At 31.3% G+C, this 13,876-nt stretch overlaps 2 protein-coding genes across 2 annotated transcripts; one reads left to right on the plus strand and one right to left on the minus strand.

Moving 5' to 3' along the window:
* Positions 1 to 5,019: 5,019 nt before the first annotated feature.
* Positions 5,020 to 9,555, plus strand: LOC137819631 (probable GTP diphosphokinase RSH2, chloroplastic). The gene is made up of 6 exons (XM_068623534.1): positions 5,020 to 6,424; positions 6,533 to 6,718; positions 7,202 to 7,662; positions 8,068 to 8,226; positions 8,312 to 8,663; positions 9,055 to 9,555. The coding sequence occupies exons 1-6, from the start codon at positions 5,750 to 5,752 to the stop codon at positions 9,361 to 9,363; spliced, it is 2,142 nt and encodes a 713-aa protein (XP_068479635.1). The 5' UTR covers positions 5,020 to 5,749; the 3' UTR covers positions 9,364 to 9,555.
* Positions 9,556 to 12,715: 3,160 nt separating this feature from the next.
* On the minus strand, positions 12,716 to 13,380 carry LOC137818566 (uncharacterized). The gene has a single exon (XM_068622065.1). It carries the CDS (start codon positions 13,311 to 13,313, stop codon positions 12,933 to 12,935), a length of 381 nt encoding a protein of 126 aa, XP_068478166.1. The 5' UTR covers positions 13,314 to 13,380; the 3' UTR covers positions 12,716 to 12,932.
* Between the last annotated feature and the right edge of the window lie 496 nt (positions 13,381 to 13,876).

The following is a 13,876-nucleotide window of genomic DNA, read 5'->3' on the forward strand; positions in this document are numbered from 1 at the left end:
TGAAATTGAATTTTTGTATACTATTTGCACATGACAACCCTTCCTCTTGTTTCTATTATACGTTTTTCTAATGTGTATTCTACAAGTAAAGTCATGCGCGTCGGTGTTCAAGTACACGTAAATAGTTTTTAATCCAATATTTTTTTTTTAAAATCAGACTTTAATTTTCACCCTTTTAATATCGTAACTCGTTTTTTTTTAAATCTTATTTGGTCTGTACACACGAGATAAAATATACCCTGTGGATAAGATAGGTATTTTTTTAATAAATAAGGTAGGCGTTTGCACCATATATTAAAAATATTATTAAGTTGGAAATATTATGTCGGACTGCAAACAATCATTATGTGCATTATGATTTTAGGTCAAATATTTTATAAAAAATATTAATTTTTGAAAATTTAATGCATATAAAGAAAGCTTTGTAAAATAACTTATAATCATGATGGCATGTATGGAAGGAAGAGAAAACTGAAACATGATCTTATCATATAAAATTTGAACGACACACAATATCTATTTCACTAGTTACTTGTCTGTGTGTGGAAGTTTAATTATGATGTCTGCAACAACTGTGTCTGAAATTAAGATGCACATATCTAATTGAAGTGATACCAAATACAAATGTTATCTTCATACTGAATGACTGTGGTTCACTGAGTGGAAAGTCAAAGTAAAAAAAAAAATATAGAAAAAATAATTGTGAAGTTTCATACAAAAATATAAAAAAAATTAAGAAAAATAAGTGACATAAAACATAAAAAAATAAAATTATCTTTATTTAATAATCTGAATCTCTTAAAACTATCATACATACACTAAAAAAATTATTAAATACAAAATAATTTTAAAAACTAAAATAATTAATTATTATATTAACTAAATTAAATATTATTTTATAAATTAAAAAATTATTAATATGTAAAATAAATTATATTATTAATAAAAAATTATAAAATAGTTTATAGATTAATAACTAATTATTAGCTACTAAGATTTTTCTACTAATTAAATATATTCTAAATTAGTCTATTAATCTTTTAAAAACTAATTAAAAATATTATTAATTAAATATTTTTTAATTAATTTAGATATAATTTAGAATTATTTTATAATATTTTATTAATAAAAAACTATATTAGATACTAATAATTTTCTAACTTCTAAATTAATATATATTTTAATTAATATAGTGATTAATTATTTTTTAATATTTAATAAATGTTTTAGTTATATTCCAAATCTATTATAATTAATTAAAAATATATCATTTACATTATTTATAAATTTTGTATTTTTTTCTAAATTCAAACAATTTATTTTCCACTTTTTTTTTTCTCTGAAGTTTTTCTTTTCTCTCAAATTCATCCGTCAATTCAAACCACTAATTAAAACATAAATGACACCCAAAAGTTTTTAATCACAAAAGCATAAATAACACCAAAAAGTTTTTAATCACCACAACATAAATGACACCCAATTTTTGTAAACATGTGCATGAAGCTATAATTATAGTGTTTAATTCAAGTCTATTATGTATTTTCGTGTCTTAATCATGATCTGCCTGAGATGTTTGCTGTTTGTTGACGGTTTCAGAAGCTTCAGAAGCTCCATAAGCCAAATCTTATGGAAATATTTCTGTATTTTTTATATAAATAATTATTGAACAGTAAAATATGCAACTAAGTAAAAATAATAATTTGTTAATTAAATATTAAAAGATATAGATTATAGAAGATAAGTACAAGATATAATAATGTTAAATGAAGAATTTGGGTAGTAGAAGATAATAAAGTGTGAATTGATTGGATACATGTCTCAGTTGCGTAATGCAGTGATAACTGTCCCCACTTGTCCCTCCACATTCATCACACTACCAACCTTCTGCAGATTTTTTATTTCCAAACAATAACATTTTCTTGCATATTTTTAAATATCCTAATCTTTAGTTTAGTTCATGATGATCTCATAGTAATTTAATAAAATTAATAAATAATCACTATAATACGTTTGAAATTTTTATAAATCGATTTATAAAGTTTATTTTTAATATTTTTTTTTACTGTTCTACGTGATTCGTCACAATCAGAACCATTAATTTAATTTCAGGTATAAAAGGTAGAATCAATTCATCTATAACACCAATTTTTTTAATCCACTTGAGTTTAAAGTGTTTGATTGTACAAAACACTTAAGAAGTGCATGTTTAATTTTTAATTGTGTACTATAGAACAAGCTTTATTTTCGAAAGCATAAACTATTGCAAATCAATGTACTTGCACACGTTTTCTTTTGTAGGACCTTCAACTTATGTTTGGATGGATAACAAACATATAACATTAACTTTTATCATTTAAATAGTTTTATATGAAAACTAAAATGATAATATGGTGTATGTCGGTAACACTTATGATTCTTCTATTATAATTTACACTTAAATTCTAAAGCATGAGAATTATTTTGATTTATTTTACTAAAATAATTACTTTTTATCAATAATTAAATCACTAGTGCAAAAAAAAAAATGATATCCTTTGTTTAGTGCGGCTTTTGCGCTACCCGCTTTCGTAAAAAATGTGATGACATTTTTGAAATTATTTTGATTTACAAATGCGGTTATTTGTATAACCGCACTTGTAAATCAAAGCTCTTGATTTACAAATGCGACTATTTGAATAACCGCATTCGTAAATCAAAATTCTTTGATTTACGAATGCGATTTTACCTTTAACCGCATTTGTAAATCCTTTTTTACCCTAAATTTTGAAGCGCGCCACACACAATTTCAAACTTTATTTTTCGTCTTTGCCTTCGTTTCGCGTTCGCACTCTGAGTTCGTCTCCTTCTGCTGCATCTGCATTTCATTTGTGCAATGTAAGTCTCTTGAACTCTCTTTCTTCCTCTTCATCTTCACAAATATATGCATAAATGTTTTTTCGTTTTTCTTATATATGTTTTTTTCCTTGCATTGGTGGTCTCGAAGCACTGTTTCGTTGGTTGACATTCATTTTTCTTACATTGTTTGGTTTATCGCATTGCTCAGTACTCTTTCGTTGTCTTCGTGGTTTCTTGTGGATTTTTTGGTTTGCTCCGTTGCTGCTTCCCTGTCCGCCGTCACTTCTGCTACTGCCGTTGTTGGCGCTCCCGTGACTCTTCATCAACGTTGGCTTCACACAAGATTAACGATATTTTAAAATTTTTAATTTTTTTAATGATTTTGCATATACAAGTGCGGTTAAAGCAAATAACCGCACTTGCAAATTGTATTTATAAATGCGGCTATATAGCCGCATTTATATTTCTTGATTTACAAGTGCGTGTTATGCGACTATAAAGCCGCATTTATAAATTCAAAATAGTCGCATTTGTTTTATGTTTCTGCACTAGTGAATAATGAGGTTTAGTTTTATTTTAACCCGCTGCATTTTAACTTCCTTAACATAACTATTAGTTTGGGTGTTCATTAATAAGACATCATTTAAACACATTTCTTATTAGTTTCGAGGTTGACCATTGAGTAATTCCCAGAGGAGTTAAAAATAATATTTAATTTTGAAATTAACATTTTTCTTAAAATTATATTACGTTTTAGTCAAATTTGTAGACTAACGGCTGTGGTTTTATGTTAGTAACAATTAAATAAACGCACATATACTTTAATACCAATACAATAATATTTCATAATGAAGTCTACAATAAATTAAATAAATTAATAGTATAAAAGATATTTTATACATTAAAAGAGAGTATGTAGTTTTATGAGAACAAATACAACACCCCCTTACAAACGCTAATCATTTTTTTTATAATGATTAAAATAAAATGATAAATATTCATAAAATGTGTTTTCACTAGCTTATTAAGTACCTTTGTTGAAAAAAATTAACTAGTCATTTTTAATAATTTCCCCCCCTAAATTTCAACAATGTTCTTTAACTAGTAATATTATTAGTATTAATTATATATTATTATTATTAAATTATCAGTTTTAATTATATATCGTATTTAACAATTTTTTTTTAAAATATTTATATCAATGTTACATTAATAGCATTAAATACTTGCATGCACCAAATACTATCACACTATACATTAAAATTATTATTTTTAGAAATAATACGATTTATATATTTATTATCTTCTTCATATAGTTATATGATTTGTTTTTAGAGTCACTTTAATATCAGTCTGGAGTTTTCATTACTTCCTAAATATTAATATTTCTTAACATATAAAAAAAAGACTACTAAAATATATAATAATAAGTTATAAATAATTTTTGATACATTTTTTAGTTCTCCATAATACTTTTTACATGTTACGTACGTGCTATAACCTTAAATGCTAAACAAAATAAGGGTATCGTTAAATAATGAAAAAAAAACTTTTATTATAAATTATACGAGAATGTATTAAAAAAATATTTTTTTAATATGTTTTTACTTATAATTTATTAACTTGTGTTATCGGTTAATATTTTTTTGGATAAAAATAATTGGGTACTTTGAAAAGATAATTGTTTCAGACAATATTAACGGCAAGTTAGAAAAAAAGACAGAGAGACTTTAAATTTTCTAGAGAAAAGTATTTAGCAATAAACATTGTGAAAAATAATGTCCTAAATGGAGAACAAATTTTATGTCTAAATACTTTAAAAATTAATGTATACGATAAATACGGTGTCTTAATGATCACGTTGTTTTACTTTAATTAATTAATAGTATCAAATTTCGGTAGTGAATATTAGCGACAACAAAGAGCGAAAAAGAATTTTAAAATTTAAAAAATTCAAATTGAGATATATTTTAGAAAATTAAATTAAAAAAAACTATCATTATATAAATAAGTATAAATATAGTTGAGTTAAATAACTGAAAAAATTATCTGGATGTTTTTTTGTTGTGAGATTCCAACGAGATTGAAGCAAAATTAAAGATAATGATGTGTTTAGGAAAAAAAGAAAATTAAATCCAGATTTTATTGTGATAAATATAGAGTTTTTGACGGTATTCATGGCGTGGATTTCTCTGAACAAAATAACCGTCTAGATTCAATGGGGGCCGCATCAATCCCAAACTGGCCATAACAGAAATAAATATCTTCCTTGTCGACAATCTCTCATGTTCTTCTTCTACGTTAAATCAACCAAAACTAAAACATTAAAAAACACAATTTTATCTAAAACACTCCTTGCCATTCCTATAATCTTCCGAGGACAAAACGGTCTTTTGATCTCTCCCTTCCTTAGCCTCTCAGCCATTCACCTCACATAAACAAACTCAGAAACCAGATTCTGCGAAAGTCTTCCAAGAACAACACCTCTCCTTCTCTCTCCTGCTTCCGTTTCTAGACGTATTTGACTCTTTCACCTTCAATCCCAGTGTTATTTCTTGTAAATTCTTATCTATTTAGGGTTCTTTTCTCCACCCCTCCATCAAAAAGTTCTGTATATAAACAACACCCATCCCTATACAAAGAAAAAGTTTTTAAATTCCTGAATTCTTCAAACCATTTCCAATTCTTTTTTTTTTCTCTCTGTACAGACATAGGGAAAACTGTTCCTCTGTTTGAGTCCTTTGGTTCTCTCTTTTTTCAAATTGGCATCCCCAAAAAAATCTAATTATCCGCTTATTCTTTTCTCCTTAGATTCCCCAAAGGGTACTTGAAAAATTGTGACTTCGCCATTTGTTTCTGTGTTTGGGATTCAAAATCTGAAAACCCCAATTGTGATTTAGCGACCTCTTTCTTCATGGCGGTTTCTACGATAGCGTTGTACGCGAGTCCGCCGAGCAGCGTGTGTTCCACGCCGCACCCTTGCCAGATCAACGCTCACGCTTCGTACGACTTCGAATTGGGGTCGCGATCTTCGTCGCCGGCGGCTTCGACGGCGCCTCCGTCAACGTCGCAGAAGCAGGTGACGGGCGGCCTCTCGTGCCTGTTCTCGTCTCCGGCGGTGAAACACGCGCCGTTGACGTCGAACTTTACCGGCGAGGAGGACGATTTGAAGGAGTTGGGCAGCTCCTTCTCGTTTTCTCCGAGCAAGTTTGGTGGGTCTTCGTGGAAGAGGGATCAGAGTCCTGTTTCGGTTTTTCATGGGCCTGTTTCGTGTAGTGGTAGCAGCAGAAGTTCCATTAGTTCTACCTCTGTGAGAAGTGTCAGGGGTGGGACTAGTGGGTTGTTTCATGGGTTTGTGAGGAATGCGTTGGGGTCTTGTTTGGATTATGACTTAGATGCGGGTGATTCTTCTGCCGCGCTTGTGGATGAGTTGACCTTCAATTTAGAGGATAATTTCGTGGAGGGTGGGTTTCATTTTGAGCCCTATGCTAAAAAGTTGCTGCTGGGGGCGCAGTTGAGACACAAGATCTTCTGTGAGGAGTTTGTCATCAAGGCCTTTTGTGAAGCTGAGAAGGCACACAGAGGGCAGGTACACGGAATTATGGAATGGAACTTTATTTTGTGTTTTGGAGTTGGAAGGTGTGCTACGTGGTTTTGGACTTTTGGTAAATTGATTTCTTTGTTTGTGTTTTTTTAGATGCGGGCTAGTGGGGATCCTTACTTGCAGCATTGTTTGGAGACTGCTGTGTTGCTGGCTCTGATTGGTGCCAATTCCACTGTTGTGGCTGCGGGGCTCTTGCATGATACCTTGGATGATGCTTTTCTGAGTTATGATTGTATATTTGGAACGTTTGGCGCTGGAGTTGCTGATTTAGTTGAAGGGGTGAGGAACTTGTCTTTTGTTGATTTATGAATCCACGTGGTTTAGGATTTTGGAAATTGATGCTTGTGATCTGCAGGATCATTTTGAATCAACCCGTAATATTGAAGTTATTAATAAACTTTACACATCAGATCTAATCTTAGATTTTTATGGCTTAGTGTAATTAGGCTGGTAGGACTTTTTTCACAGTTTAATGAACATTGATGATCTTGGAGAAAATATAGTTGTGTTTAGTTCTACTGGCCTTGAATGATAGTTTTGTTGTTTTGTAGGTTGTAGGTTGGTGTCTTGTAGTTGGCAATCTAATAACTTAATAGCACTCATCGTTTGTGTTTTGGTCGCTCAAATTTTATTTTCAATTTTATAGGACTCTTTTGCTATAATACCCATTTGATGCCCTGAATTCCAATAATATAGGCATATCTGATTTTTTTTTAATGGTTTTTCCTTTCAAGGTTCTAACTAATTGTTATGGCATTTTAGGTATCTAAACTGAGCCACTTAAGCAAGCTGGCTCGAGAAAACAACACAGCTTGCAAGTCAGTTGAAGCAGACCGTTTGCATACTATGTTCCTTGCCATGGCAGATGCAAGAGCTGTCCTCATTAAACTGGCAGATCGGTTGCATAATATGATGACACTAGATGCATTGCCAGTGACCAAGCGGCAGAGGTTTGCAAAGGAGACTTTGGAGATTTTTGCACCACTGGCCAATCGCTTAGGAATCTCTAGCTGGAAAGAACAATTGGAAAATTTGTGTTTTAAGCATCTCAACCCAAGCCAGCACGAGGAGCTTTCATCAAAGCTTGTGGAGTCGTACGATGATGCAATGATTACTTGTGCGATAGAGAGATTAGAGCAAACCCTTAAAGACGAAGGCATATCTTATAGTGTCATTTCTGGGCGGCACAAGAGCTTGTATAGCGTTTACTGCAAAATGTTGAAGTATGCTTTACCTTCCCTTACTTTTTATATAATTTCTGAATATTTTTACTTCTGCTTTTTTTTCTTAAATGCAAATATAGTACTAGAAATTTCTTTGAAGGTAGGGGGAGGTAAGATTGTTTGATTGAAGACTATTAATTACACAAAAATGGGTGTCATATCAAAGGCAGTTTCTGTTACGGCATAAACACACGTAAACATCAAAATGGATGTTGAGTTGTTTTAAACTAGAGATGGGACATCATCGTTGCTATTTATTTTTTCGATGATATTGCTGTGAAACTACTAATGAAGCATTCTTGTTTAAAACTACTAAAGACACAAAGTATTGCATTAGTTTTACTTGGCGTGGATTGTAGTGTTTGTACACTTCAATTTCTCACATTTCCTTATTCGTCTGTGTAGGAAGAAACTTACCATAGATGATATCCATGACATTTATGGACTGCGCTTGATTGTTGACAAGGATGAAGACTGTTATAAAGCCTTAACAGCTGTTCATCGGCTATGGTCTGAGGTGCCTGGAAAGCTGAAAGATTACATATGTCGCCCCAAGTTCAATGGGTATGTTGTGGCTCTGTAGTTGGGATGTATATTTTTCAGTTTGCAAACGCATATCGTCTGATTTTGGTTTTATAACTATTCACAGATATCAATCTCTGCATACTGTGGTGATGGCCGAAGGCAATGTTCCCCTTGAAGTACAAATTCGAACAAAAGACATGCATTTGCAAGCAGAATTTGGATTTGCAGCTCACTGGAGATACAAGGAAGATGATTGCCAGCATTCTTCATTTGTGCTTCAGATGGTGGAGTGGGCTCGATGGGTTGTTACCTGGCAGTGCGAAGCAATGAGCAGAGATTGTTCCTCTGTTGGATATGCAGATTCAGTCAAGCCCCCATGCAAGTTCCCTTCCCATGCTGCTGATTGCCCATACTCCTATAGGCCTGATTGTGGTCAGAATGGACCCGTGTTCGTTATCATGATCGAGAATGACAAGGTTTGTGCTCGTAATTTATGTAATATTCAATTTTCTGATTCTGAGTCTTCGATCCATACTCCCACTCTTAAACTATTTCAAAAGTTTAATTCAAATACTGACTACAACTCAGACAATGCTATTTGATAAGTCTTAAGCCTTCTCCACATGCATTCATAAGGCAAGAAATTATGAAGGTAAAATGAATTAAAATTTTTCCACCACAAGTTAAATCAATCAACTATACATACTTATACTTTGGAATTCAAGTTTTGTTGTTGTTGTGGTGTGCAATGGTCGATAAAATAGTGGTGTTAAAAATGTGGGAAATAGAACATACATTGTCATTTTGTGCAACCAAAGTTGGATAGTGCACTGTATTAACTGTGGCTGTGTTTGAATGGACATGCAGATGTCTGTCCAAGAATTCAGTGCAAACTCAACCATATTGGATTTGTTGGAAAGAGCTGGGCGTGCAAGCTCTAGGTTGACAGCATATAGGTTCCCATTGAAGGAAGAGTTGAGGCCAAGACTGAATCACAAGCCTGTGAGTGATCCCAATAGCAAGTTGAAGATGGGAGATGTTATTGAACTTACACCTGCCATACCTGACAAGTATCTTACAGAATACAGGGAAGAAATCCAGCGTATGTATGATCGAGGGCTAACCGTATCAAGCATGGGAACTTCTGGAAGTACCATGGTTGGCTCAAGAAGTTGACCCCACCTTGGATTTCCCTTCTCATTCATCAAAAAGTTTAGTGACAGCTATGTATATAGAAGAAATATTTGTACAGAACAACTCTGTTTCACTACTATGAACTTGCTAACTCGATTCAATTATGTGCTGAAATGGTTGATTTTATGTAATTGGCCCTCATGCATTTATTACATTCCACCCACTTCGATTCTAGAGTTCTGGTTTTATGGAGTCTTGAACTCTAGTCGTTTCTTCCATTTGTGTCCATGGTTCTGTACTTCCAAGGAACTTGTTAGCAAGAGAGAAATAAAATAAAATTTTCGAGATTTTTAAAAAAATCAGTGACTTTAACTCTAAGCAGATTCTGGTCAATAGTGTCATGCACATGGAGAATGACTTTGAAAAATTGAAGTTTAAGAAAATTGAAGAATTTACCAGTGAAATGTAAAATTAGGATGGAGGGTAATTCTTACATTACTAATAAGGACACTATGAAATTAATTGTCTTTGAAATTTTGTTTTAACTTTAACTTTCATTTTCATTAATATTTATTATAAGAAAATCATGATACATTATTTATATATTTTTCTTGTCCTTTAACATTGGATTTATCTCCTTTTTGGTTAAGTGTTGCTTCAACATCCTTTGTCTTTGATAATGAACAAGTCAACTTAAAAAGAAAACACGTTGTAATAGCGTACTGAGAGCGGCATCTACAGTAACAGTTGTTCATGCATATATAACTGTCGTATTCAATTTAAATTCCACTCTATTTAACAATTTAAGTTTTCTTATTGAATCCTTTTAAGTTATGTTGTTCAAGTTTAACTATTTTTCTCGCATTTTTTTAGTGGTCACATCTCAATAGGCAAAAAGATGACAAAAGCACATCATGAACCAACCAAAATGAACAAATTTACATTTTATTTTTCACTAGATTAACAACAATGCAAGTTTTTTTATTAGGGATTATTGGATAAACTTTACTTGCAAGACCAGGAATTTAAAACCTAGTGAAAAACAAAAAAAAATGTGTTGGACTAAAGTATGTAAGAATATCAATTTTAATAATTAATATTGGGAAACCAGTGCCGAATCAAGTGCCAAACTTTATTTTATATTATTGTAAAGGCCAAACTTTAACAGAAGAATAACAGTTAAAGATATGCAACTAAATATCTAAGTCTTATCTTAACATTAATCATCTTAAAATTAAGCGAATAGCACTAGGCCCAGCTATTCTTTTAGATAATGGGGCTATTCTTTTAGATAATGGGAGGCCTGCATTAATTTTATTTAAATTTTATAGAAAATACTATTGAGATCACTTGTTTAATCGATCATATGGTGAAATGGTCTTAATGTCTATTTATGTAGATAATAATAATCGATCATATGGTGAAATGGTCTTAATGTCTATTTATGTAGATAATAATTATGAACTTTATTGACTTATACTGAGGTTAGAAGATTATGAGATCATGGATAGTGAAAATGGTCTTAATGTCTATTTTTGAAGTTAATGAAAAAGATCTCATTTATTTCTTATAAAGAACGGATGACGTTAATAATGGAAATTGACCGTATATACGTGATGGTAATAAATTTGAGAATATAACTCAAAACAAGATCAGATACAAGGAGAAGGAAGGAGAACACTATCCTATATAAGGGAAAAAAAATGACCTGATAAACATAACACCCTAAGATTAGAAATTACTATTTTTGACTTAACTATATTATCTAGTAAAGAGATGTCGTTTTTTATTAAAATAACTTTAAACCAGAATAATTATAATATAAAAATAAAAAATATGCAAAACAATTTTTTTTTCATATACCAAAAGACAAATCATGATAAAACTGTGTTCGGAAACTAGAGTGGTATTAATTTTTGATGACATGCAATGTGAGAATTCTGATTGTGGCATGAAATAAAATTCAACGTTAACAAGAACATTATTATTAATAATAAATGATGTTAAATACCCAAATGGGGAGTGGTTGGAAGAATCTTGAACTTGACATTGAAAAGTAAACATAGCATAAGCAAATTGTTGAGTTGTGAATATTTTTTTGGCGTGAAAGAGTGACGTAGAGATTCCAAAGCTCTAGAAACTGAATAATAATCTAACCTAACTCCACCTTCAAATTTCATAAGTCACATCAAAATCTTTTCTGGGATTGGGATATTCTTTTCCTATCTACACTCATTTTCATTCCAATGAATTCAGTTTTCTTTCACTTCTTCACTTTCATTCCAAATGACTTTTTACAACTTAAAAAACTGTGAGTTTTTTTATTTATTGGATTATTCATACCACATATAGTTTATTTGTAGAGTCTTATTTAGTGTTGAAATGCTTGTTAAATACTAAACTCATGATTATTATTTTTTAAATGTTATAAAACCAAATTAATTAAGTTATAAATAAATTGGACTAGTGAAGTTCAAACCTTTTTTTTTCCTCACAAGTCGAACTCAAGATTTTAATAGATTTATTTCAATGTTTGGGCTAGATGGGTTAAATCATGGTTAAGGCTTTTGCTTTCTGCACCTGATCAATTAAAACCTCCACCCTATCAATTTTTGAAATTCTGTAATTGTCTTTACGTGTTCAGTGCATTCTGAAATTGGAAATTGAAAATTGAGAAATATGTTATTTTGAGTTCTGGAAAAGAAATTCTATAATAGAATTTAAAAATAAAAAAAATCTCAATTCAGAACGACAAATTCACAATACAATCGAGAAAAGATATTTTAGAAATCAAAATATGGAAACATAGTTCAAAAAAACTATTTTGAAAAACTGTTCTGAAAATCTTAATCTAAAAAGAGTTTTAGAAATCCAAATTCAGAATTTTATTCTAAAACACTAAATTCCGTATGCATTTTTATCTAAAAGAGCACATTTTTGTCATTTGACATCAGTGATAGGGTGCAAGTTTGAATTTAATTGGGTTTAAGAAAGCAAAAGCCCGTGATTAAATTGTACATGGACCTAACAATAAAAACATTTCAGTAATCTCTTTCGAGCCGTTGCTTCCTACACCCCATAATTTTTTCCTGTATCCCATTCATATTAAAAATATGACCACTTTATCCTTTTTATGTTATAACAACAGTTTTTTTTTATCGCCTAATCCAAAAAAGTCTTTTAAATTAAAGATCTTATGCAGGTGGTAGAAGAAATAGCAATAAGTAATTGTCCTCTTTTATACATTTTTATTATTAAAAAGTTGTTACTGAGTGGTGTTCACAATAATTTATTTTAATTACAAAACTCCAGTTATAAAATAGTTTTGAATCTCAATATATCAGCAACAAAATGAATAATGCACTGATATAAACATAATAACAATAAGAAAAACTAAGCTAAAAACACAGTATATTGCCATATGTAACTTGTTTATTTCTACTATCAAAGTTTAAGGTTTTGAGATCTCAAAATACAAGATCAGAAACTCAAAATTAATGTTCTAATGTTGTTGTGTTTACATTCACTTATATATTACTATAAAATCATATAATACATAAAAATAAATGCTAACACACATAAAAAGGACAAAGTATAATAATTTCATGGTTCTATTTCCAAAAGAATTCTTGAACTGAGGCCTGCCAGTGAAGAACAAGCATGAGCATAACCAAAATCCCCCCCAAGCCCCAAGAAGAGCTTCCAACTCTGAGCACCCATGAAGGCTCAGGAGATGGGAGAAAGGAGGGTCTTGTTGTTGATGATGATGACACAGATGAAGATGTTGTTCTGATGGCAATTATGAGAGCAGCAAGAAGCATAGGCAGAACAAAACCACCAGAGCTCCATTTTGACTCATAGTACCTCCTATCGCTCCTTGAATTCCCATATAAGGGAGACAAAACCACTGCTGAGACCAAAGCCAACACCATGGCCAATGATCTTTGTGATGATGATGATGAAGAAGAAGAAGCATAGGTGGTGTAGGCCATAATTTGGAGTTGAAGCAAGTAATAAGAGTGAGTTAGTTTTTGTGTGTGAAGAAAATTTGAGGTTATGAGGAAAGAATTTATAGTGGGAGGAAAAGGTGATAAGGCTAAGGAATGTATGTGTGTATGTGAGATTGAATGATGGAGAAACAGCCGGCCAAAAAGTGAGGAGGTTTAAAGAATGAAGAGAAAAGAAAAAAAAGCATATAAAGTTGAAAAGGATGGTAGAAAAAGGAGATTCAGGGTATGGAAGTAAGGTATTTTTGTTGTTTTCACACTGTTCTGTGTTGTTGATGAAGGAACTATAGCTGTAAGTCATGATTTTTGGATTGGAGATGGAGAGTAGCTGTAATCACAGTGACATGCATAGCATCATTGACAACAATTTGGATTACTTTTTGACTGTGTTGTCAGAAAGAGAAACTTGGGTTTTGTATCTTTCATTTCATCATTCAAGGTTTTTGAAATCAAACCCTTTATTATTATTATTAGAAAGAAAGAAAGGAATGCAGAAAGAGCATCCCACAAAGCAGACATATTATAGACCCTATTTTAAGATCTTTAAC

Source organism: Phaseolus vulgaris, chromosome 10 (assembly GCF_000499845.2).
Source record: "Phaseolus vulgaris cultivar G19833 chromosome 10, P. vulgaris v2.0, whole genome shotgun sequence".
NCBI lineage: Eukaryota > Viridiplantae > Streptophyta > Magnoliopsida > Fabales > Fabaceae > Phaseolus > Phaseolus vulgaris.